The 26,811-nt window shown below is 43.6% G+C and overlaps 1 protein-coding gene across 2 annotated transcripts in view; it reads right to left on the reverse strand.

Moving 5' to 3' along the window:
* Nucleotides 1-26,811, reverse strand: part of KANSL1 (KAT8 regulatory NSL complex subunit 1) — a 181,775-nt gene that overhangs the window by 71,221 nt on the left and 83,743 nt on the right. For both annotated transcript variants that reach the window (XM_056863920.1, XM_056863919.1), the window contains exon 3: nt 6,456-6,597. In XM_056863920.1, coding sequence (XP_056719898.1) covers nt 6,456-6,597 — 142 coding nt within the window. The remainder of the gene's footprint in view (nt 1-6,455; nt 6,598-26,811) is intronic.

Raw genomic sequence — 26,811 nt, forward strand, 5'->3', positions numbered from 1 at the left:
AAAAGAGGAATAATCAAAACATTAATGGACCGTGCAAGACGGATCTGTGAACCACAGTTTCTCAAGGAAGAAACTAATCATCTAAATCACGCACTGCTAGCAAACGGCTACTCCAAGAATGAAACCAGAAGGGCCATTAAACCAAACAAAAATCAGAAAACTCAGGAAAAACAGTCTCCCATAGGAAAGGTATTCTTGCCATTTATTAAAGGAGTCACTGATAGAATGGGGAAACTTTTGAAAAAACATAACCTACAAACAGTGTTTAAACCCACCAAGAAAATACAACAAATGCTACGATCAGCAAAAGACAAAAGAGACCCCCTCACCTCTGCAGGAGTATATCGTATACCTTGCAGCTGTGGAGAAGTTTACATCGGGACCACAAAACGCAGCATACAAACAAGGATAAAAGAACATGAAAGATACTGCAGACTTGGCCAACCTGAGAAATCAGCAGTGGCTGAACATGGACTGACCCAAACAGGACACGGGGTCTTATTCCAAGACACTGAAAGACTGGACAATTCTACCAACTATTTTGTCAGATTGCACAGAGAAGCCATTGAAATTCATAAACATCAGCACAACTTTAACAGAAAAGAGGAGAGTTTAAGAATGAATAAGGCTTGGCTTCCTGTTCTAAAAAAACCTCCAGACTAACAAAGACAACATTCAACAATAGCCATGCAGATTAGTTTTGGATTACACACATTAACAGATCACTTCAGGATACAATGGTTCCATATTAACATACCATAATCATTAGCACATTATCTTGATACTTACAGGACAATGATTAGCACATTACTTTTGCAGGACAATACTCAGCTCAAACCCAACCCCTTTCTGACTATATATTACTCTTCCTACACCCTTGACACTGAGAGACACTGTCCTTCAGTGTTACTACTCTGAAGATGCCTGCCACAGTTGCTGGCGAAACGTCAGGAAAGAAAATTCCAAGACCACGGTTACACAGCCCGGATAACCTACAAGAACCAAAGCTGTGGACATAGTTTATCTTGATTTCAGTAAGGCCTTTGATAAGGTTCCACATAATATTCTTGTTGACAAGTTGGGATAATGTGGTCTAGATCCTATTACTGTAGGGTGAATCTGTAACTGGTTGACAAATTGAACCCAAAGAGAGCTTGTTAATGGTTCCTCATCCTCTTGGAGAGGAGTGACAAATGGAGTGCCCCAGGGGTCTGTCCTGGGCCCTCTGCAATTGTTAGACCTCAGCTAAAGTATTGTGTTCAGTTTTGGGCACCACAATTTAAGAAGGATGGAGACCAAGTCCTATGAGGAAAGGTTGAAGGAGCTTGGTATGTTTAACCTGAAAAGAAGACTGAGAAGATATAACCAACTTCAAGTACTTGAAGGGCTGTGGAGTTGTTTTCTGTTGCCCTAGAAGGTCAGCCAGAACCAACAGGTTGAAATTAAATCAAAAGAGTTTTCGGCTAAACATTAGGAAGAACTTTCTGACAGAGCAGTACCTCAGTGAAACAAGCTTCCTCGCGAAGTGGCTCTCCTTCTTTGGAGGCTTTTAAGAGGAGGTTAGATGGCCATCTGTCAGCAATGCTGATTCTGTGTACTTAGGCAGATCGTGAAAGGGAAGGCAGAAAGGGTTGTGTCAGTCTTGTGGCCCTTTCTTACATGCCCCGGATAATGCTGATTGCCACTTTGGGGTCAGGAAGCAATTTTCCTCCAGGATTATTATTATTTTTTTGGCCATCTTCTGGGCATGGGAGTATGGGTCACTGGGTGTGTGTGGGGGAGGCACTTTTGAATTTCCTGCATTGTGCAGGCAGTTGGACTAGATGACCATGGTGGTCCCTTCCAACTCTATGATTCTAATACAAATACACAGAATTGGAAGGGCACTTTAGACCGTCTGTGTAACACAACTATGGGCTGTTTAGATCTGTACACAGTCCTCTTGTGAGCCTGCTTAAGAGCACCCTCGCTTCTCTACTTTTAATTTCCCAACGGATCACCTTTTCAAGTTCCTGCCTCTGTGCTTTCATCCACACCAATCTCTATCTGTAACATGCTTCTTCACCCCCTATCCAGCAAGCTGTCAAGTTGTTTGGAAACACTTCTCAAAGTCTCCCCTTGTTATCTCAAGGTTTACCAATTCAGCATTAATACCAAGTAATTCTCCTCTCTTCTTTCTCCACAAATGGTTCTCATATACCTGCGTTTCTCCCTTTTCACTGTTGCTTTGTTCACTATCTAACTAGCGGCCAAAGACAGCGTCCTTCTCATAATGGATTCCAATTCTTTTGAATTATTGCCTGCTTCTGTTGACGGATGATACTATAACTAGCAGACAAAATGAGTCTTGCCCAATCAATTTCCCAACACAAATCCAACAAGAAGAAAAAAAGAGAAGGCAGGAAGAAGCTAGATATAGGGGTAAACTCTAGTGAAGATAAGTCAGGTAGAAGAGAAAGAAGGCCTCACATTGCATCATAATTTCCTAATGGTGGAAGGAAGGAAGTCCTCTTTTTGGCATAAACTTCTTTTCCAATGCAAGTCTTGATGTTCCTTACACCTCTTGCAGCTCAATTCCATGCATATTTATTCAAAAGCAAGACTTGCTAAACTCAACAGGGCAGTCTCAAAGCAAGTCTCCAAAGGTACTGACCATGCAGAGATAATTTGGATGGCACGGTGAAGAAGAAGAGTAGATTTTTATATGCCAACTTCCTCTACCACTTAAGGAAGAATCAAACCGGCTTACTATCACCTTCCCTTCCCCTCCCCACAACAGACACCCTGTGAGGTAGGTGGGGATGAGAGCTCCAAGAACTGTGACTAGCCCAAGGTCACCCAGCTGGCTTCATGTGTAGGTGTGGGGAAACAATTTTGGTTCACCTGATTAGCATCCACCGCTCATGTGGAGGAGTGGGGAATCAAACCCGGTTTTCCAGGTCAGAGTCCAACACTCCAAACTACCACACTTAACTACTATACTACTCTGGCTCACCACAATTGCCATGGGGCAGTCCCTGGAGAATGGGTCCTCCTCAGAGGAGGAACTCTACCAGGAGAATTCAGCCCCAATGGAGCTGCTTCTGACCTCGCAGCCTGAAGTGGGGCCTGATTCAGCACAGCCTGGCGAGGAGGCTGACAGCCTTGAAGCTGGTGACTCTCCAGAGCAGGCACAAGACTTACAGTCAGACGTCATGGCAGAACCAACCCCATCCTGCTCAGAGCCTGGACCCAGTGGTCCAGCTGTGAGCCCTCAAGCTACTAAGGCAGCAAAGGCTGACAGGTGGAGGCAGCAGCAGAGAAAAGCACTGGTGGCTAAAAGACATACTGCCTGGCTGAAAGCCTACCGACGTGTGCTGAAACAGCAGCAGAACAGGGAGTCCTCGCAGGAGGAGGACTGACAGAGAAGCCAGATGCCAGAAAAGCCTTAGCTGAACAGCCCAGGGTCGAGGAAGCAACGCAGTGCATACCTGAGCAACCTGCTGCCTCCCACGCCTGAACAACTCTCTGTGCCTTTAGACCTTGGACTAGCTGTTTGGGCCTCTGACCCTCCGTGACCCTCGACCTTGGACCGGCTACCTGGACTACAAACTGTAACCCTGATTTGGCAAGTACTGGACTCTGATTTCTGGCTTTGACAAACGGACCTGTTCTTTGGACTCTGCTTTACCCTCTCCCTACTGTTGCCAACCGCCTGGAGCAGTATCTCAGAGACACTGCAAGTGGAGACCTGAGCATTGGCAGCTAGCCAGCACAATGATGTTACTAGTATGCAGGAAGAAAAATGTACAATAGGAGAGGGAGCTCAGCATATAAGAAATTACAGAGACCAAAAGCAGAGTGGTTTGGGAGACAGAAAGTGCTCCATTGGGGAATCAATAGTGCAAACAGGTCTATGCATGCTAAAGGCTAAAAAAAACCCTGCATCCTTGATGCTACAGGAAGACCTGCTGGACAAGGCAGAGACTCTGTCAGATGCAGAGGGGGAATCTCAGGCTGAAGTAAGCATCTCACGCCCTCAGTGCCATGGCCCAGTACCCAAAACTGAAGTAGAAGTGCTACAGCCACCAGCCTCACCCCTGGGGTTGCCAGAGCCCTTGGAGTGCCAGAGAAAGCAGGCCCAGAGGGAGGTGTGAGAATGACACCATAGCGCGTGGTTGGCATCCCAGCAATGGTCAACTTCTGCCTGTGAGCTTGAATTATTAGAATCACAGAGTTGGAAGGGACCACCAGGGTCATCAAGTCCAACCCCCTGCACAATGCAGGAAATTCACAACTACCTCCCCCCCCCCCACACACTCCCAGTGACCAGAAGATGCCCAAGATGCCCTCTCTCTCATCATCTGCCTAAAGGTCACAGAATCATCATTGCTGACAGATGGCCATCTAACCACTAGGCTGCCCAGACATTGATGAGTTGCACCTGTTCCTGAATGATTCAGCGGTTTTCCAGATAAAAGCAGCCAGGAGAGGGTGAACAACTATGGGAGCAACTCATCCACAACCTGCGTGTGCCTGCTGTTGCTTGTGCCTCGTTCTAGACCTCAGTATGTTTGGCTTTCTGGACTTAAACTCTTCAGATTTGCCCTTCTGGTTTGCTACTTGGAATACTTGTGTTTTCACCCCGGACTGTGTTGTAGACTATGCTTGTTGCTTCTTGCCCCAGGAGCCTGCCTGAACCCAGACAGACAGATGACAATCAACTGATTATTTACTTTAACTCTCCCTTCCAAAATGCTCAGAGATGTGTGTGTGATTCACACCCCTCATTTTTATCCTCACAACAACTGTATGAGATAAGTTAGGCTAACAGCTCAGCCAGTGAGCTTTTTAATGGCAGAGAAGGACAGCAACATTTCAACTGGCCATCTGCTACATCTGCAGGCATCTCCAAGAAGACTTTTGTTGAATAGTTGGCTCTTACAGTGCATTATTTATGTATTGATTTCCTAACTGTAGTCCGACCCTGGAGTTCCATGATTAAAACTAAAGAGATGAACCATTCAGAGAACTGCACACACTTATAGGAACCTTACCTAACAGTGAATTACATATCATCCATTTTCTCTAACTGTGGGAAAATGTAATTCACTTTTAATCAGTGATGATTAATCTTGATGGTTAAGGTATATTTTTATTGTTTTAAATAAAAAGTAAACAGTTCAAAAAATACTTGACCAATATTTGACAACATTTAGAACATTCAACTGACCACAACTCTTTCTGATCAGTTGATGTGCAGTCTTAATCTGTCCCTCTATATGTAAGAGATAGATCCATCTGTAGGCCCTACTCTCCTCATTCAACCTCTATAAAAAATGGTTGGATCTGCTAATCTGCTTGCACACAACTATACATCCGCAGCTCGAAGAGGTTATTTCTAACTATTCCTTAAGTGGAAGGAGGTAACAAGGCTTGACTGTCCATGTAGAGTGTACATGCTCAGACAATGCTGAATCAATATTCCAAATCATGCATTATTTCCACTTTCATAGCTTCTATATACAAATTGGAAAAACAGTTGGGGGAAACATTTCCCATACGTTTTCCCCTTCCAAAACCAGAAATTATGTTTTTGATGTAAATGTGGATTTTTTTTCATGCAACTCATCTGAAAATTACCAGTTGGAAACTGATGCATCTGGGATATGTCTGGTTGTACATTTTCTCCATACAATGTCCCAGCTCATTTATTATGTATTTAGAACATTTTTATGCTACCCCTCCGTGGAACCTGTCTGAGGCAGGTTACAAAATATAATAAAACCCCAGCCAGAGCATAAAAATTGAGCAGCTTAAATTGAATTTAGCAGTTTCTACCTAAAAGCACATTATAAAAATTATCAAAAGGCCTGAGTAAAAAAGAAACATTTTGGCCTGGCACCTAAAAGAGCGTAGCACAGGTGCTAGGAGAGCCTCAAGAGGAAAGGGATGATTACTTAAGCAAGGTGCCACTACCAAAAAAGCCCTGTGTCTGGTTGCTACTGGCCTCACCTCTGATCATAGCAGGTGGGCTGGGCAGTATGGGAAGAGGCAGTCCTTGAAGAACCCTGGACTCCAGCTATTTAGGCTTGGGATATACTGCATAATGCTCTGAATGGTATGAATTTGTCTACTGTTTCTCAGTAGACACTATCCTGCCAATTATGTATTTTAAAAACACAAAAGGTAAATTACTAGTCCGAAAGCATTGACTACTTAGGGGAGAGATTTGGCCTCATAAGCAATGCAGTTACTTATAATGCTGCCAACTTGTAGTGCCTTTAACAATATATATGCATACTCCTGTTGACAACAAAGACCAGTTACAGTAAGTAAAAAAAAATCCTGCCCTGCCCTGCCCATGCACCAATCCACACTTACACCTCTGCCTGCTCCTTGTGATACAGAGGAAGGTATTTCAGGAAGGCGTTTGGAGCAATGGCTGGAAGACAGTCAACTCTCTACTTCCTTACCTTGTTCGCTCGAATCTGCTTGTAAATATCTGTTTGCTGCCTGATTCGATACTCCAGATCCGAGACATGTGCCTGAAGCCAGTTCCAGCGACTCACAATGGCTGCTCTGTCTGCTGCCCATCGCCATTCTGACCGCCTCCTCCTGGAAAATGAGAAAGGATTCTGTAAAAATGACAGGAACACGAAGCTCCAATCTGAGAGCCACTCATATTTCCACACAAACTTCTTGTCTCTCAGATGAAAGAGAAATATTCCCTCTACCACAAAGCCATTCACACCATCAATAACGGAATAATAATAAAAAAAAAACCTGAAAAAATCCAATGGGTCACATCACTGAAACTCCTGGTTCTATACCTAACTAAAAGCATGAATTCAAATGCTTGTGCACTTATTTAGAAAGCAAAACAAAAACCTTAGTATTTCAGAGTTTCACTAGCCAGTTTATTCCAGATTTTTCCTGCAAATACTCCTATATAACTTTAATTTATTATTTTAGTCAGCTCCACAGTAGAGAATGTGACAATTGTTTCCTTTTAGACTTCTATAAAATAATTTGTCTTCTAGACTCCTCTTCAAATGGCAATGCCCCCCCCCCGAATGGCAAAAAACCCAAAGAGAAATACAGAACACACTTTCTTCCCGGACATACTAGAGGTGCAATCCTTTCATCCTTCATCTGATAAGCTCATGTAGCCAAGTCTGATTGGCTGCATAGTATTATCTCACTGCCTATGTGATCCCCAATTGGCAGGGATCACAGCTATCAAGAGATGCACTTTGAAAAACCAAAGATGGCACCACAAGGAAATGTTGAGAGGGGCAGTGAATAGGTTCCAACAAGCATTTAAAGAGTTTTCAGCTGGGAAGACCTTACAGCCTCTTGCCCTCAGCGCGCCAAAACATTTGATTTAGAACATTTAGTACAGCACTAATTAATGAGTTGATGTTTAATTGTCTGCCACAGTCCCCAAATCACTGCACTAGGACTACCAACTATATTTCACCAAATACAGAAGACCACCCTCTAAGTAAAAAGGCGGGCTGAAAGACAAACTGCAAACTAGAGGCAAAAAAGACTTACTCAAAAGCAAGGTGGTGGCACATTAAGCTTGGCTGGGCACAGTTTAACATCAACCAAATTAGTTTGCCTCCAGCCAAAACAGCCCTTTGTTTTGTAGAAGAAAGTTATGCATACTTCAACCTGCATTGCAATCAAGATGCCCTTTTCTCCAATGACTCAGCAAGGTACACTGTCAGTGCTATCAGCAACGTACTAGTTTGTTTCCTGTCCAGTCAAATTAATCAAAGCTGGTGGAGGCCTGCCTATCAAATCTTTCCGTAAGAGGAAACATGCCACCTCAAGATTGACAAACAAAAGTAAAAAAGTCTGTTAGGGAAAAGAAGAAACACAGAGCTGTCTTTTTTTGGGGGAAACTAATACACCAGGTTCTGGGAGCTATATCTTGTTATTTGTGTGATACCAACTATGTTCAATGTTTTATGAAACGTTTACAAAATGCAAAAAAGGGGGTCAAAAGAAAACATGGACCAAAAGCAGAGGTGTAAACTATGGGGGGGGGGGCTGAGGGGCTCGATCCCCGAACTTGGCCAGGTGGGGGCTGAGCCTCCCCCGCCCCGGGCAACCAGTACCCACATGAGGGGCTCAGTTACAATGGCAGATGAAGCACAGTCCTGTCCTGCCTTCCCGTTGTATTATATTACAATTTCCATTATTCTTTGGGGCTTTGTTCCTGTTTGCTAGTATGTATTTGTGTGTTTATCAAGAATTTATACACTGCCTTAAAAGACCTGTTCCTATGGCCCAAACAAAGGATCTTGCCACTGAACTCTGCAAGTTTGTTCTCACCCACAACTACTTCAGGTTTGGTGAGGAGTTATAACTTCAAATCAGTGGCACAGCCGTGGGCCCCCTGCATGGCTCCACAGTAAACAAACATTTTCAGTAAACAAACATTTTCATGGCGGATCAAGAACCCATTGGCACCTCTCCTTTACTTGTGATTAATTGATGACATTTTCTTTGTCTGGACTCATGGCAAATAAGCCCTCAAAAGATTTCACCAGGCTTCCAACAACTTCCATCTCACCATCAATCTAACTATGAATTTATCTGAACAAGAAATAAACTTCCTGGACACCACAGTACGGGTACACGAGGGATGCACAAGCACCACATTATACTGCAAACCGACAGATCAGCAAACATATCTACATGCCTCCAGGTACCACCCCAACCATATCAAGCAGTCCATTGTCTATAGCTAAGCCCTACATTATAGTCGCATCTGCTCCAATCCCTCAGTCAGAGATACGCACAGCTTGCAACAAGACGAACTCAAAGAAAATGATGACCTTTTCAACCTGTTCATCAATGACGTGGAGTTGGGGTGAACAGCAAGGTGGCCAAGTTTGCAGATGACACCAAATGATGACACCAAATTATTTTGGGTGGTTAAAACAAAATTGGACTATGAAGAGCTCCAAAAGGATCTCTTCAAACTGGAGGAATGGGCATTAAAATGGCAAATGAGATTCAATGTGCTCAAGTGTAAAGTGATGCATATTAGGGCAAAACATTCCAACTTCACATACACACTGATGGGATCTGTGCTGGCAGCAACTAACAAAGAAAGGGATCTTGGGGCGGTAGTGGGTTCCTGGATGAAGATGTCAACCCAGTGTGCGGCTACTATGAAAAAGGCAAATTCCATGCTGGTCATAATTAGACAAGGAATAGAGAATAAAACTGCTAATATCATACTGCCCTTGTACAAATCTATGGTGAGACCACACTTGGAATACTATGTACAGTTCTGGTCACCACACCTAAAAAAGGATATTACAGAGCTTGAGAAGGTGCAGAAAAGGGCAACCAAAATGATCAGGGGCCTAGCGCAACTGCCCTATGAGGAGTGGTTACGCTTGGGGCTGTTTAGCTTGGAAAGACAGTTAAAGGGAGACATGATAGCGGTCTATAAAATTATGTATGGAATGGAGAGTGGACAGGGAGAAGCTTTTCTCCCTCTCTCATAATACTAGAACGTGGGATCATCTGCTGAAGCTGGAGGGTGAGAAATGCAAAACAGATAAAAGGAAGTATTTCTTCACACAACACATAGTTAAATTGTGGAATTCCCTGCCCCAGGATGTGATGATGGCTGCCAAATTGGAAGGCTTTAAGAAGGGAGTGGACATGTTCATGGAGGAGAGGGCTATTCATGGCTACTAATCAAAATGGATACTAGTCATGATGCATACCTGTTCTCTCCAGGATCAGAGGAGCATGCCTATTATATTAGGTGCTTTGGAACACAGGCAGGATAATGCTGCTGCAGTTGTCTTGTTTGTGGGCTTCCTAGAAACACCTGGTTGGCCACTGTGTGAACAGATGGCTGGACTTGAGGGACCTTGGTCTGATCCAGCATGGCCTTTTCTTGTTTTTATGTTCTTACCTCTGGTGGTCACATATAGCTCACAACTCAAACCAGCCCAACATATTATTAATGACCTACAACCAAAGCTGGATTGTGACACTTCCCTCTTCAGAGAAGAGAGCTTTTAATGTGAAGAAAACCCACCTTCCCCTTAACCACCTTCTTTCAAAGCTAAACAGTCCTAAGTGTTTTCACCACTCCTTATAGGGCAGTTGCTCTAGTCCCCTGATCATTTTGGTTGCTCTTTTCTGCACCTTTTCAAGCTCTGCAATATCCTTTTTTAGGTGTGGTGACTAGAACGTTACACAGTATTCCAAGTGTGGTCTCACCATAGATTTGTACAAGGGCAATATGACAGAAGCAATTTTATTCTCTATTCTTTGTCTAATTATAGCCAGCATGGAATTCTTCTGAGGAGCAAGGAGAACCTGGGGCAAAAGCAGATGGATATACACAAAGCTTGTTGAAATTTTCTACATACTTCATGCTACAGTTACCGCTGCTTTTGTTTGGTCATTTGGGCACATTAAACACCGCTCTTCAAAAAAGTAATCTACAGTCCCTTCAAGCAGAGCTTCTTGCTTCTGCACTAATCATACCAACACATGCCAACTATTGGGGTGGGGAGGTGAAGGGAAATTGGGAAGGATAGGTGGGTTATGGCAGGAGAGGATGCTTGTGGGAGTAGAAGAAGGGAAGAGCATTCCACATATACTGACACTGTAACACTGGAGCACTTCCACTGCCTGAGATACCAGGTTCCAAATACCATCAGGAAAAAACTTCAAAACTGATGGCTATTTAAGTTCCCCTTGACAGACAATAGGAGCCCCGTGGCACAGAGTGGTATACTGCAGTCCAAGCTCTGCTCACAACCTGAGTTTGATCCCGACGGAAGTCGGAGAAAGAAAGAAAGAAAGAAAGAAAGAAAGAAAGAAAGAAAGAAAGAAAGAAAGAAAGAAAGAAAGAAAGAAAGAAAGAAAGAAAGAACCAGGAAAACGCAGACTTTGTGCAGCAGATAATGTTCATCAAGAAGCAGGATCAAAACAGTAAGACAGAAGCCTTAATGACCCTAACAGAAAACTAGCATTTATTTTATCTCATAAAAACGATGAAGCAACAGCATTGAGCAGCTTCTAGGACACATTTATTTGTAACCATTTTTTCAAAGCCCTACTAATATTCCAAAAGTCACTACCAAATAAATTACTCTTTAGTTATTCTAAGCACATACATTTTATCTTTATAACAATACTGAACTGTCTTGTAGTCTGCCAAACACATAGTTTGCCTCAACAAATATTATCTTGAACTTGCATCTCCAAGGTTCCCTGGATCATCAATGTTGGTCAAACACTATCCTCAGTTCTTTTTAGAGATTCTTTTTAGATGCCAGAGATTAAACTCAGGGTGCTGTATATGTAGAATACATATATTACTATTAAGTTAGAGCATCTCCATTATGTTAGGAGCCCTGCTGTATTTTTAAAAACATCAATTCACTGACTCAGCAATATTTCAATATTACATTTTAGAAAAGGCTAGGGATACAAACACAGAATCAACTCATTGCTGAGAAGACAATCAGGGCTGATGTGAGGAGTGAAACCAAAATTAAGAGACAGGCAAGATACAAATTCCGGCAGTCATAGGGTTATTGTCTCTAGTGGCTGTCAAAGTAACTAGGAATCACAGCTCAACTACAAGATGAAGGAAACATTCCTATTCATAATATTCAATTGCAGATGAGCTTTTCTGCACCATTTAAGAAATTTGCTGCAACCAAGTTGCCTCAGTGTGACATCTAAGGCTGGATCTGCACATAGAGATGTGGTGGCAGAAGATTGCTGAGGTGGAAGAATGGAAAATTCCATAAAGCTCCTTTCCATTCAGAACGCAAGAGAGCAAGCGTTAAACGGTTAAAACCTCTTCAGACAGAAGGCAAACCAGGAAAGGGAAACAAAAATCCTCCTCTCAGTTCTGGAACTTGTGTTCAACTACAAGGGAGGGGGGGGGAAAAACAAAACCAAAAACCATAGCTTCGCAAAATCAGTGGGTTATATGATTTCCACTCCCTAAGAACTGAAAAGTGGGAGAAAACAACAGATCAGCAATGAACTGATGAAACACACTGAAACAATGGGGGGGTAATTTCCAAAGGCGCCCCTAATTTGATCAGACTTGCTTGTGGGGAACCATGCAACTGAGTTTTCTTGCTTGCTTGATGTGCATTCAAATAAATCTAGTCCAAACATATATCCAAAAATACCTTATCAGTATTTTCTGGATATATTCAGGGCTTTGGATGGTATCCGGTATGTTTCAGGTTATCGGGAAATGGGTCCTAAAAATATTCTGTAATAACTAGAAATGTTGACAGTCAGCATTTTAGGGCTACCATAATGTGTTTTTCTTTATTTTTCCAGTGTGTCTGTGTCTTCCCAAGGCCTGGTATTGGCTTGCTGTGCTGTTTTCCCTTTGCTTCTGTTCTTAAATTGGCTTTGTTGTTCTTGCAACATTGTATTCTTTGAATCAGAGTTGATTTTTGAGGTGGATTCTTGGGTCCAACATTGCCTTTGATTCTCAAGTTGTATATTGGCTCAGATCTCTGATTTTACATTTGTTGGGCTTGCAAACTGTGGTCCTATTTAGCTTGGTTTGGATTATTTTCTAGTTTGACACTGGTTTGGATTTTCAGGTTGTACATTTCTTGTGTTAAGCTGACTACATCGTCCCACGGCTCTGCCAGGATTCCCTGGTTCTGCACTGGTTGTTGGTTCTGTCTGCTTTGGCCAGGCATTGTTTTGCTTGCTCCTTGCTTGCTCCTATGTCTTTGGCTATTTTTTGGCCTGGAGAAAACATGGAATTCTTCCCCACAGCAAACAATGGAAGATGGTTAGGGTCACCACCTTGTTCAGAGGCCCACAAAATTGAACCTCTTGGCCCAATTCACTTGAAGTTTGGGGGTTATTTAAAGGAGAGGCACCAGCAAATTTGCTGCGATTTTGCTGCAATCTGCTCAAAAAAACAGCCCTTCCAGCCCTCTGGAAAGATTCTCCATAGGAAATAATGGAGACAATTAATATTGGAATCCCTTCCAACAACAACAAACTGTGAGGGTTCCCAACCTTCCTGTGCAAACTCCATGAATTCACTTGCTCAGACTGTCATGCAGAAACAAGGAACTTTATTGGAAGCTTCAGGTAGTACAGGCCTTACACTGGTAAAGTTGCAAGTGAATACTGATTCACAAAGACAGAATTATAACCCCTACAGGGAAGCAGATGTCAAACGTATGTTATGGGAATCTACGAGATAATTGTGCATGGTACAAAACATCAAAGAACTCAGAGCTTGTTAGTACTATCTACCCACCAAGGCCACAGTGGTGGAAGGGAGTCAGTGAGAGCAAGGGAGGGACGTGGGAAGAGGGAAGAGACACTCCAACCTGGGGCCCGTCAGACGCTGCGCCTGAACCAAGGAAAGGCAAGAGGCCTGGACTGCTTTTACGAGTCCAGGGAGGGGGGGGAAACATACAAGGCAAAGGCCTACCCAAGGCAAGGCATACAGACCCTCACACAAACCTGGTACCCAGAAAACCAGGAACACCAGTATTTTTCTGCTCCCTGATATCTGGATCTAAAAAATATTGACTTTTGAGTTTTACATCCCTACTTGTCATCAGAGAGGCTTATCGCACGAACAATTTACAGCATATTATCATCGTGCTCGGTGTGTGTGTTTTGGATGCGTATTCTTCATTTCCGATCGCACTGTGCCTGCTCAGACTGCTCCCAAGACAGTTTATCGTCATATCGCAAGGAGGAGCGTGGGGGAGCACTGCGTCAGGTCTGCATCACTGATGCTTCCCCGCCTCCCCTCCCCCTTTTTTCCCCACATGCGCAATATCATTGATCTGAAGGAGCGCTGTACACCATTAATAATTGCCTCATTTGCCCAGCAGGGAAACCCTAATCACAACCTATGTAGGCATTCCCCCCCCCCAAAAAAAAACCCAAAATGAGCCATTCCTTGCACAGTGCTAATCACAGAGCTGCCGTCTTTTCGGGCGTTGGTCCAGCGATCTTGCATTTTTTCGTTGTGACGAGCACATTAAAAATTTTTTTTGAGAGCAGGGAGGCACGCTCAACCCCGGCAGCGGGAGAAAGGGAGGAACAGGTGGGGAGAAACTTTGTGCCAGCAGGAGAGCCCTGACTTGTGTGTGTGTGTGTGTGCGCGCGCGCGCTCTATCCCTCAGTCTCTCTCTCTTCCTCCTCCTGCTGCTTTCCCCTTCCCTATATGCCGCTCGCAGCAATTTCGCTACTTTTCCAGCCCTCGTCCTCCTCTGCATTCCTTCCCCCTCAAGTCCACGAACCGTTCACAAAATCCACTTCAAGGACATGCCATATGAGGGAAATGTTTGATTGGGACCCTGCACAAATAAAAATGGTTGATCTAATGTTCCAACTTTCCCGTGTTCCTTTGTAAGACCACAAGCACTTGGGGGGGGGGGAATTAAGTAAGGAGAAAGGCTTTTCATCGGGTGTTGCAAAAAGAGGGGCGGAGAACTGAATAGCGTATGTAACTGAACGCACCCCTTGGATTGCTGGTTTTGAAATGACATAACGAAATACATCGTGGTATAGGCGTTTTGGGGGGGGGGAAGATGTCTGGTGCTTCCAAAGCATTTCCAAGCCGAAGTGGGAGGTCTGAGGTGCGATCTAACCTGGATAACACTTTTCTTAACCGTAGTATATACTGAGTGCGTTAGGCCCCAGAGTTTGGTCTGAAAGGGAAGCCCTTGAAGAGGCAAAGGGAGCTCCATCTAGGGAGACAGCTTTGTAGATTTTGTTCAGGGCTGCAACATTCTTGTATTGGGTGTGTGTGCAGGGAAGGGATTTCCTCCCCCTTTCAGGACTATTACTTTGGATCTGAGTGCTGCCATTAGGGCACCTACCACAAGGGCTTTTTAAAAGTTTCTATAATTTCTACTGCCCTGACCTGGATGGCCTAGGCAACCTCCATCTCATCATGTCTTGGAAACTAAGCAAGGTCAGCCCTGGTTATTATTTAGATGGGAGACCACCAAGGAATTGCAGGATTGCTACACAAAGGCAAACTACCTCTGAACATATCTTGCCTTGAAAACCCTACGAGATTGCAGAAGTCAGTTGCAACTTCATGGTATGTTACACTCACACACATAATCTCTGCCAGGAAGAAATAAAACTTCCCGACCCAGTTGCTGTTCTGTTTCTTCCAACTCAGATTTCAAGATATTACCAAAGGTTTTGGGGAAAGGGGACTGTGGGGTCTGATTGTCAAAGCCTAGAGAAAACTTCTGAAAATCTTTGCAGCTTAGAAAAATGGCTGATATCCTGATCCCATATGGAGGGAGGGAGGTAATTGCTTAGCTGTCACATTCTGGAGGCTTTAAGGCAATAATATTTGAAACCGATCCAACTTAGCAAAGCTGGCAACAGGTGGAAAGGGGTCTTCTGATATCGTCTTCTGATAACTCCCCCATCTACTCTAGAACTAAGGCAGAGAGAGAACGGAACCTTGGCTTACCTGTGAAGGTTCCTTCTACAATAAGGGAGGAGTACATCTTCATCAGCGGGTTTTGTCATTCCTATGCTCAGGGAGGCAGGATCAAATAAACCTTTGTTTCCTGTCACATGTTCTAGGACCGCCCTCTGATATCCAGTTTGAGGACTTCCATAGCAGAATTTTTTTTTAAAACGGAGACAGATGTGCACCCAAAAGAACAAGGAGCAGCCACTGCAAAAACACAGCTTAACCCAAGAATTAGTAACAAGTAGAACATGAAAACATTCTATTCTAATTCCACTTATTTATTATTCCTGTATATAACTTATTGTTCCCCCTTTTTCTTTCTTATCTTTTTTAAATGTTTTATCTGGACACTTGACATTCTTCATCTTGATCCATTTTTCACCCTGGGTGGGCAAGATGTACTCCTCCCTCAGTGTAGAAGGAACCTTCACAGGTAAGCCAAGGTTCCGTTCTCCCACTGAGAACGGGATCAGCGGGATCTTCAAAAGCTGACGTTCACTGGGAGGGAGTCTTCATTCATCATTTAAAACAACATTCTGGAGGACTCTCCTGCCGAATGCCGCGTCGGATGAAGAATAGGCATTTATCTTGTAGTATCTTATGAACGTAGAAGGAAGAAGATTTCTTCCACAGATGCATGGCCATCAAATGCTGCTGAAGTAGAGGCGCTCCGGACTGAGTGAGCGGTAATCCCTAACGGCACTGGTATGTTGCTAAACTGATAGCACAGCTGGATACACTGTTTGATGCATTTGCTGATAGCTACCTTTGACATTTTGCAACCTTTATTGGGTGATGAAACAGAAACGAATAAAGACTCCGAGCGCCGGAAAGGTTCCATCCTTCTCAAAAAGATGCGTAAAGCTCTTTTCACGTCCAGAGTGTGCCAGTTCTTCTCCTTTGGATGAGAACAATGAGGGCAAAAAGATGGTAGGTGTAGTTCCTGTTGTCTATGGAACTTAGAATTTACCTTCGGGATAAAGGCCGGATCTGGGCGTAGTACTACTTTATCCGCGTGGAAGACGCAGAGGCTTTTTCTAGATGACAAAGCTGCCAGTTCCGACTCTCTTCTAGCTGACGTGACAGCTGTGAGGAAGAGAACTTTCATCCTAAGGTGACCCAGGGAAGCCTCCCGTAAGGGTTCAAATGGATGTCGAGTCAGAGCCTGGAGTACCACGTGAAGTCTCCAAGTTGGGAATCTATGAATTGTCGGAGGAGAGATGGCTGAGGCTCCTTTCAAGAAAGTGACTATGTGAGGATGCCTTGACGGTGGATAGCCATCCAGCTGAGGAACAACCGTTGCAATTGCCGTCACTTGTCGTTTGAGAGTAGACACCTTCAGCCCTTGAGCTAATCCCTCCTGGAGAAAGTCAAGCAAGTTGCCAGTGGAGGTGGTCACCGGATCAGTATGTTTTCTCCCACACCATCTAGCGAAGGATTTCCAAGAAAAGTCATATATGCGCCTAGTGGATTGTTTCCTGGCTTCCAACATGGTGTTGACGACCTCTGAGGTATAGCCCATCCCTAGCAACCTTGACTTTTCAAGAGCCAGGCGGTCAGCTTTAATCAGGCTGTAGCTGAGAGCCGAAGAGCCGGTCACCTTCGAATGGGATTTGGCGCTGAAGTCAGCTGACCAGGACCGGAGCCAAAGTACCCCTTCTGGAGATAGAGGAAACTGCCAGTGCCCTGGCCGACATAGTCATGGAATCAAGGGTGGCGTCCGCCATAAATTTTACTGCCTTCAGAACTCTGTTAAGACCACTCAGAACCCTTTTATTTTCTTGTGGAGTCAGGTCAATTATTTTCCTGATCCACATGATGGATGCCCAAGCCACTAATGCTGCCGTTGCCTATGCTTGAATGGATACAGCCAAAGCCTCATGGGCCTTTTTGATAGTATAGCCTTTCTATCTAGAGGGTCCCTGATGTTTCCAGCCCTATCCTCAGGAAGTAAGCTGGCGGATTGCAGAGTGGCTACTGTTGCTTCAACTAAGGGAACCTGAAGGAGATTTGAAGCCCGGGACTCCAGATTATACGTTCTTCTAACAGCAGTGGGGAGCTATCTATTAGACAGAGGCTTTTCCCATTCATTTTTGAGAAGGGCCTCGAAGCATTCAGGAAAGGGCACAGCCCAGGTATGGGTCCTCAGTCTGGTGAAGAATTCTTTCGTGCCCCTAAACTTAGCCTTACTCTTGGAAGCCTCTGAGTCTTCATCCTCATGAAGATCTAAGGTTGCCAACACCTTACTCAGGAATGCCTGATAATCTTCCCCGTCAAATAACCGGGATTGTTCCTGGTTTTAAGTCTCCTCCCCAACCTTGTGTTCTCCTGAAGAGAACTCGCCCTCTTCTCTATCGTTAGAAGAAGAAGGGGACCTGTTCCTGCTGGAATAGGACAATGGAGCCTTCCTTGCTGCCTTAGTTGGCCAGGCATGGTGTGTGCCACTGGAGCATTCCCCACGTTCTGATGGAAGCCCTGGAACCCGGGGATAAGGCTCTGGATCTTGTGATCCCCCCAAAAGAAGGGTCGCTAATGTGGGCAAACTCCTCTCTCAATGCCTGTCACATTAAATTTATCAGACCTAAGTTGCCCTCCCCCCTTCCGCAATTAAAGAATGAATAGTTTCAACATTACCCAGGGTAGTCCCAGTCGCGTGAACTCCAGAGGAGCCGGCATTACTGGGATCAAGTTCGCCCTCGTAACCTCTAGAGGCCGAATGGGGAGTTGCGGCAGCCATCTTGTCCGCGCACATCTTTTTTGCGCCGTTTTGGACGTCTCCCGGCTGGAGGCTCCGTTTTTGTGCCTCCACCTGCAAATTGGGTTGATTCGCCCATTTTTCCCCTTCGTGGCTCTTGGGCGCCACTAGGGAAAGTTGTCGAGGGGGGGAAGGAGCCCTTCAACTTGCTCCTCGTCTCCTGACATTAATTCCTCTGAAGCCCTGTCTCCACTCTCAGACATATTGGAAACCGGGGGTGGGGGGAGAGACAGAGGCAAAGACGAGGGAAAACAGTAGATACAAGAGGAAAAGGCTGCTGGGTGCACACAGACTGAGATTAGGACTTAAGAAAAAACAGAAATAAAGTTAGTCAGGAAGAATTATTGAAGTGCAAAGGCTAGGAAAGAAGGTTTGCTACGGAGCTAACCAGAAGCGCTGCTTCTCCCTCTAAGGCAGGAAGAGAACTGGATATCAGAGGGCAGTCCTAGTACATGTGACAGGAAGCAAAGGTTTTTTGGATCCTGCCTCCCTGAGCATAGGAACGACAAAACCCACTGATTAAGATGTACTCCGAACTCAGTGGGAGAATTCCACTGCATGCTAGGTTGCGTAGAGGGTTCTTGAAGAGTGGTTACCATCACATCTGGACACCCTGAAGGTCCTAGTCTCAATCTCTCATATGGCACACCCACTTCATCTTCCAAAATGGGTCCTAGTAATAGGGTTGTTAATGGATTGTTACATTTGGTGTCCTTGCAACTTGGTATTGCAGTTAGTTGCCTTGAGTCTGAGGAGATATGGCAGGATAAAAAAGCTTTAAATAAATAAATAGCTTCCCCCATGCAGAAAAACAAGAAAAACCTCTCTGCGTGTAGAAACTAGTAAAGAAAGTGGGGTGGGTCCAGAGCATCTCTACCCAGCATGCTTTTTTTTTTTTTTTTTTACTTTCAAGGAACTTTTATGTGGAGGAATATTTAATAAATAGTACACTCTGAATTAATGCTATCACCTACATAGATAGGCTAGGCAGGAGACTATAGATGACAAATTAACAGCAAACACTGAAAGAAAAGTGCAAATGCATGTCTATTAAAGGAGAGGTTTTCCAGTATTTCCCACATTATGTGAAATATACTTGCCTGTTTTAATCCTCCTTGATTACAGCTCTAAAATCTCATACAAAAATCTTAAAGGAAAGGGTACAGCAATGCAGTAATGAGAACTCTTGTGGAGAGCACCCCTGAAATGTATCAGACATAACCCCAAAACCATATGGAGACATAGCCCTTAGCAAAGAGAATAAACTGAAGTGTAATTTGCATATAGCAGGCATAGAAATCTCAGGGTACCCTTAAGCTCAGAAATGCAGAGAAGTCATCCAGTTGCAAGGAAAAAAATGTCTTGCTTAAAAAAAAAAAAACCTCAAACACCCTCTAAAATTCAATATGAAAATCTAAATTGGCACACATTCCAAACAGCTGTAGTTCGTAAACAATTTTTCTTTCTTTTCTTACTTTCTTTACTTTACCATAGTTCCTGAAAGGGGGTGTGTTAAAAAGTGCTGGAGGCACACCTTTTCCTATTCATTAATTCTAAGTCACTGGCATCATTTTTCATCCTCATGCCTTACGAGCATTCCTGAACAGTATCTTTGGCAAAATAACTCACCCCACTCTACATGTTGCAATAAAATGTAGGATGTTACTAATTAATGAGTTTGCTTATCACCTGATCATAGTAACAGTTATTTATTAGTCATCTCTATAAATCAGACCAGCTATCAATCCACCATCCCCTCTCAACAATATTCACAAGGAGATCCTTGTTGCCTTTTTTCAACATGGCTAAATTTGAAGATGCCTTTCTTTCTGGATAATAAAAAACCCAACACACACACAAAAGACAGGGATAGCTTTTTATGCTTCTCTACATGCCCCATACAATCTGAAAATAACTGCTGATTTAACATAACTTATCAGACCTACAGACTAGTTTACCAAAGGGGGTGTAGAAAAGAGTGCAAGAAATTCTGTTCCAAAATTCTGCCTAACTGAGGGCCCACAAGGAACTGCAGGGGAGGATAAAGAACTGGAAAATACCTCTGATCCAGACAGCCCTCTCTGGGATATTGTAAGCTTTTACAGCCCATTCCTGAGAATGGGGCTGAAAGTCGACAGGAGGCGGCGCTACCTCGCCGCCGGTGTAAATGCATGTAATCACGCAAATACAAGCATTCATGCCACTGGCGAGGCGAGTCCTGCTGGCGGCTGAGCACCGCGGGACTGCGCCTCCCCCCGGCCCCGGCGTGGAGAGGCCATGCTGGCACAGGGGGCGTTCCGGGGGGAGGAGCCACCGCTTGGTTGGCTTTCTACCCACTTTTGCCAGTGGCCGGAACAGCATTGCTGCGCCTGTTAGCAGGTGCAGCCTCGCTGTTTTCAATGGGGCAAAAAGCCCCAGTTAAACAACAACAACAAAAAAGCCGTGAAATGGCTTTTTTTTTTTAACAGTGTCGGGGAAACGGCTTAGGAAGAGGCGCCGCTGTGCCTCTTCCCCGCCGTCCCCATACGCCTCAGCTCAAGAATGGGCTATTAGGAACCTAAGAATGCCAATTTTCCCACCTCCCTATTTCCCTTCTTTGCCCCAATTTTCAGTTAACATCTAACTGTACAATGAATATACCAAGTCATCCTTTGGCTGTTTTAAGGTCCCACCACCTTTTTCTTTAATTTATAGCCGAATCTTTTCCTCTATGCCTGGAAAATCCTTTGAGACTGCCAAAGTCTCTATCTTGAGAGGCTCTCCATTTCTGCTGGTGAACTGATGGATTCAATGCCTTAAACAATGGCATTATGTTCAAAATGGAGTAAATGCCAGTCATCTCCAGAAGAAACATCAAACTGCAGTTGTGTGTGTTATATGCCATCAAGTCACTTCCAACTTATGGTGACCCTATGAAATAATGACCTCCAAAACATCATATCATTAACAGCCTTGCTTGGGTCTTGCAAACTGAAAGACATGGCTTCCTTTATAGAGTCAATAAAACTCATGTTGGATTTTTCTCTTTTCCTGCTGCCTTTTCCTAGCATTGGTGCCTTTTGCAGTCATTCTTGTCTTCTTATATAATGTGACCAACGTATGATAGTCTCAGGTTAGTCATTTTAGCTTCTACCGAGAGTTTAGGCTTGATTTGATTTAGAACCCACTTGTCTTTTAGCCGGTCCATGGTACCCACAAAACTCTCCTCCAACACCACATTTCAAAGGAATCTACTTTCTCCCTGTCAGCTTTCTTCGTTGTCCAACTTTCACACCCATACCTAGTAATGAAGAATACTATAGTATGAATTATCTTGATCTTGGTCGCCAGCAACACATCCTAATACTTACAGATCTTCTCTGGTTCCTTCATGGCTGCCCTTCCAAACCTCAAATCTTCTTCTGATTTCTTGGTTACAGTCTCTCTTTTGGATGATGATGGAACAGAAAATCTTTATTAACCATTTTAATTTCTTCATCATCAATCTTAATATCAGCAGTCATTACTTTTGTCTTCTTCATGTTCAGCTGTAATCCTGCTTTGGCACTTTCTGCTTTAACCTTCATCAGTGGTTGTTTCAAGTCTTGTTTTCTGTCAGTAATGTGGCAATCTGCATATCTCAAATAGTTAATGTTCCTTCCACCAATTTTCATTCCACCTTCATCTAAACCTAAACCAGCTTTCCTTCCTATGTGTTCTGCATATAGATTGAACAGTCAGGGAAATAAGATACATCCTTGTCAGACACCTTTGCCATTCTGCTTCTCCATATTCTGTCCTAAGTGTAGCCTCCTGTCCAGTGTATAAGTTGCACATCAAAACAAAGATGTTGTGGCACACCCATTTCTTTTAAAACACTCTGTAGCTTTTCATGAGCCAAACTGCAGGTGAGTATGGGGGAAAACGTATCTATCAAGTCACCACAGACCTCTTAAGAGCATGCTTTAAATTCCCACATTCCAATCTCAGTTTAGACAGCAATTCACAGGATGACTTCAGACAAGCTACCATTTTCCAACCACAGCAGGCTGCACTCACCCGTCTGTAACATAAAGATAATAACTAGCCCATGACACATGGCTGTTGAAGCTTTTGGTACTTACAACAATGCATAAAGTGCAAGGATTAAACTTTGTTCTGAGTTTGTTCTCCCATTTTTCTAGCTCCAAGATTATTCAACATCTGGCACTAGAAACCCATAGTCACTGTGACACAAAACATACAGCAGTTTAACATCTCATTATGTATAAAGCCAGCAATATTTTCAGAAATAGGAGTAGCTGAAGCAACTAATGCAAGTGGAAACATATATGCAAGCTCTTCCAGAGTAGTCAAGATCAAATCACAAAGGAATATAGGTTGTGGGCTAAAGGAAAATATTTCTACTGTGTCTTTATCCAAAACTGTTCTATCTTTCAGGAAATAAATCATTAACATCACATCTTCCAGCTGCAAGACATCTTACTCACAAGGTAATTTCTTGAGGTGGAAGAGGAGATTACGTAGGAACACCACGGAGAGATGAAGTCTGTAATCCTAAGCATACTTTCCAGAAAGCATGTCCCAAGTAAACTTTGTGGGACTTTCTTCAACATAAACTGGCTTTAGACTGAGCTGAAGACCCAATAGAGAGTTTGAGAACAGACTTATGAAGGGAATGCAGTTTATGGTGCTTAGAAAATCCTGAAAAATTAAAATAATTCACAGTGGGTAGCCGTGTTAGTCTGTCTGCAGTAGTAGAAAAGAGCAAGAGTCCAGTAGCACCTTAAAGACTAACAAAAATATTTTTTTTACCCTGTCTGAAAATATTTTTGTTAGTCTTTAAGGTGCTACTGGACTCTTGCTCTTTTCTACTACTGAAAAATTAAAAGAAATACACATACATCCCTAGACACATTTGCAGGTGACATCTAGAAATGTGTCACATTTTCCTCCAAAGCCAGAGCATCCTCTTACAAAGCTAGCAACTTGCTTTCTACATTTTGTGAATATGACTATGTATATTATACATGTGTTCAATAGTTTCTGCAGACATATATTTTATGTGTAGATTTATATATAAAAAGTATACCAAACTTATACAGATATAAATGCATCATTGTTTCCCTGCCAAATATGTCGTTTGTTGTGGAACAAAACTTCCCCGTTTCTCAAACAGAAGATCCCATTTGCTTTAGCTGGCCATGTAGGCAGGGCTCAGATTAAGAAAGATGACATCATGTCCAGAAGCCTGCCAGATGGTTGTGCAAGATCTATGTCATTTTAAATGGGGATCCATGATCCATGTCTGAAGAGTCATGTCACTGGCGGGAACCGGCATGCCAAATCCAGCAATTTGCTCATGTATGCAAAGTTAAAGACAAAAGCATCACAGTCACTGCTGCCTTCGATGTGAACGGATAATGTTAACCCAATTGTTAAAGCCTCATAGGTCCCCTACTATCAAAGTAATCTAAAGGGCGCATAATCCATAGATTTGTTTACATAGTACTGCGGGTGGCAACAGGCACCATTCCACTTCCCGGTCCAACAGAGACATTTTTTTTAAAAAATGTGAATGATTATGCCTGTCACAGCCACTGTCCACACTTTCTCAGTGTCAGGAGGCTGGCCTCACGTTTATATAACCGTGCTATTAGACCACTGGTCCTGAAAATTAGCTTTAGCTGTGGCTATAGGTGCAGCCCTTGTATGGGAAAAGCTGCAGTAATCAAACCAAATACAAGGAGGAGGGATATGTGGGTTGAAATTAAATCAAGAGTTTCCGTCTAGACATTAGGAAGAATTTTTAACAGAAAAGTTCCTCAGTGGAACAGGCTTCCTTGGGAGGTGGTAAGCTCTCCTTTCCCTGGAGGTTTTTAAGGTTAGATGCCCATCTGTCAGCAATGCTGATTCTATGACCTTAAGAAGATAATGAGAGGGAGGACATCTTGGCCATCTTCTGGGCATGGAGTAGGAGTCACTGGGGGTGTAGGGGGGAGGTAGTTGTGAAATTTCCTGCATAGTGCAGGGGGTTGGACTAGATGACCCTGGTGGTCCCTTCCAACTCTATGATTCTATGTATGCTCCTTGCCCAAGACCTTATTGCTTTCAGTGTTCAAGATGGGGGCTGAGAGTGTGTCCCCCATCAATGGTGACTATCATTTCTTAATTCAGCTGTCCATTACCATTACTGTTCCATCATTTCCACCCCTGCTTCTGCCTCAATGTGTACAAATCTGACACAATATGCTGTTCTCCAAGCATATACAGACTCACAAACCTACTAAACCTTTTGTTAAGGCTAATAAATTTTGCTGTAGGAGTGCATAAGATTTCAACCTGTACAGAAATCTTCCATCAGGCAGCAGAACTGAAAGGCAATTCATTGCAGTAAAAAGGTGTGAGTGTCTTGACTGAGGTGAAAAGAGATGCCACAGTAATGTAAATTATATGTACAGAAATAAGGAGCTCCCATTTTTCCTGTATACTTCTTCACCAAACCAACAGGGTGCTAAAGATAAAAGTTCCAGACTAACACCAGGTCCTGTGAAGTTCTGAGTTTAGTACGTTGGCACATTGTTCTATAGAAAGGCAAAGTCTATTTTGCATAAACTAAGCAAGCTGACTGAAAACAACAGTGAGATGTGTTTTGAGCCTGCAAACTGATCAGACACTCTGATAAGATCAGCAGGCTGGACTCGCTTGTTATACTTCCAGCACAGGCTGCATTCCAAAGAGGAATTTTATTTTTCCCACCTCCAGCCCCAAACAATAAGCTTGCTAACAGACCACAGATCGGATTTTACAGATGCTAGAAATAGGGAGGGGAGAGGAGGAGACTAAGCAGGCATCTTTTCACCGTGCCAGGTTTTCTCTCTTTAAGCTAGGCACAACAGAGAGCACAAATACCATCCCGTGCAGCTTAAAGAGCTTAGAATACGAATTACTGGAAGACAGGAGAGGACCAGGAAGGCACTGACAAATGCCAGGGATGCCCTCATCAGCCCACCACCACACTGGGTTGCATGCCAAGCCAGCACCACGGTCTGCTTGACTGACAAGGACAACCTCCTGGAAATCTAAGCAGATGACGCTTGTTGCAGAAAAGAGAGCTGTGCACACATGCGCATAGGAGGCGGCGATTCATGCCTTCCTCCCTCCATAGACCAATGATGCATCAGAGAGAGGGTGGGAGGCAGGGAGCAAACAGAGCTGTGCTGGGAAGATCTTGGCCCTTTATTTACAGAAAACAGGAGGTCAGAGAAAAGGAATCGCCAGGCTGAGGCAACAAAAAGCAGAGGAAGAGACTGGAATGTATCAGCTCAGCCAATAAGGGGCATATACACTGAGGCAGCCAGGCAAGCTAATGAGGGAAACAGGCACAGTTTGCTTTTTTAAAGAGATGAGACAGTAGAGAGTACACAGTTCCTCCCCACATGAACAAAAAACATGCACAGAATAATGTGATTCTGAGCCAGAAAGGGAAGCACGAAGACCAAAAACATCTTACAAATAAAGATATTTTAACTGCTGCATGGGGAAGGGGGAGATTGGGAAACAGAAGCCCCAGCAATTATTCCACCTACTTCAGTCTGAGAGGGAGAGAAACCAGAAATGCATGCATATACAACCCATTAATCCCTCAATATTTAATTCAAAGGTCCATAAAACAAATTCAGGAACTAATTCCTAAGCTAGTATCTCTAGGTTAAGATCCTGGCCCCAATGTTCTGACTCAAACACAACAATTGCTGCTGCTCATCTCTGTCCTGCTTCTGCAGTTTTCTATTTATCTTACACCAGCTTTTCTAACGGAAAAATTAAAACCCCTATGTGGAAACAAAAAACACACGAAAACAAGATCTCCAATTTCACCTGTTTAGCAACTAGCATAATGAACTATGCTAGACTTGCACGTTTTTAACTTTTAAAAAATTTATAGACATCTGCTTTAGTCAGTGGTATCAGCAATAAACAAACTGGCGCCATGCAAACCCTTATGAATGTTAAAATGGAAAGGGAATTATGGCCAAAGACAACAATATTCTGGAGCTACTAAGAAAATCAGCATGCATACATATTGGGCCATCCCCGGAAGGATGTGGGGCCTGGGGCAAGATACCCACCCAACGTCTCATAAGACTTCAATGCCCCAGCCTATCAATGGTAACTTGGGACTGAAAATTCATGGTGCACACATATCCAGCCCTAAGCCTCTTGTCAACCACTAGGGCAGTAACCCTGCATGGACCCACCACCCGGAAGATCAATAGCTCTGTCCACAATGGTCCACACCGGTCACCCCAATTATTCCCCATACCCAAAGGACAGTTCTATGTGGACAGGGCAACATGGCAGAAATGGCTGTATATGAGGTACACTCAGGGCAGAGTAAACATTTAATTTGGGATTCAAAAAAGAGGAGCCATGTGTGGACTTTCCATTAAACAGTAAATGACAGCCAGATTATTCCTTGGCATACCTACAGATGTCTTAAATTACAACACAGCTTTCAGGAAGTATGATAATTTCTCTTCCACAGAGACTACGCCAGAGATTCTTCTCCCACCTATACCAGTTACAA

Source organism: Euleptes europaea, chromosome 18 (genome assembly GCF_029931775.1).
Source record: "Euleptes europaea isolate rEulEur1 chromosome 18, rEulEur1.hap1, whole genome shotgun sequence".
In the NCBI taxonomy this organism is placed as follows: domain Eukaryota; kingdom Metazoa; phylum Chordata; class Lepidosauria; order Squamata; family Sphaerodactylidae; genus Euleptes; species Euleptes europaea.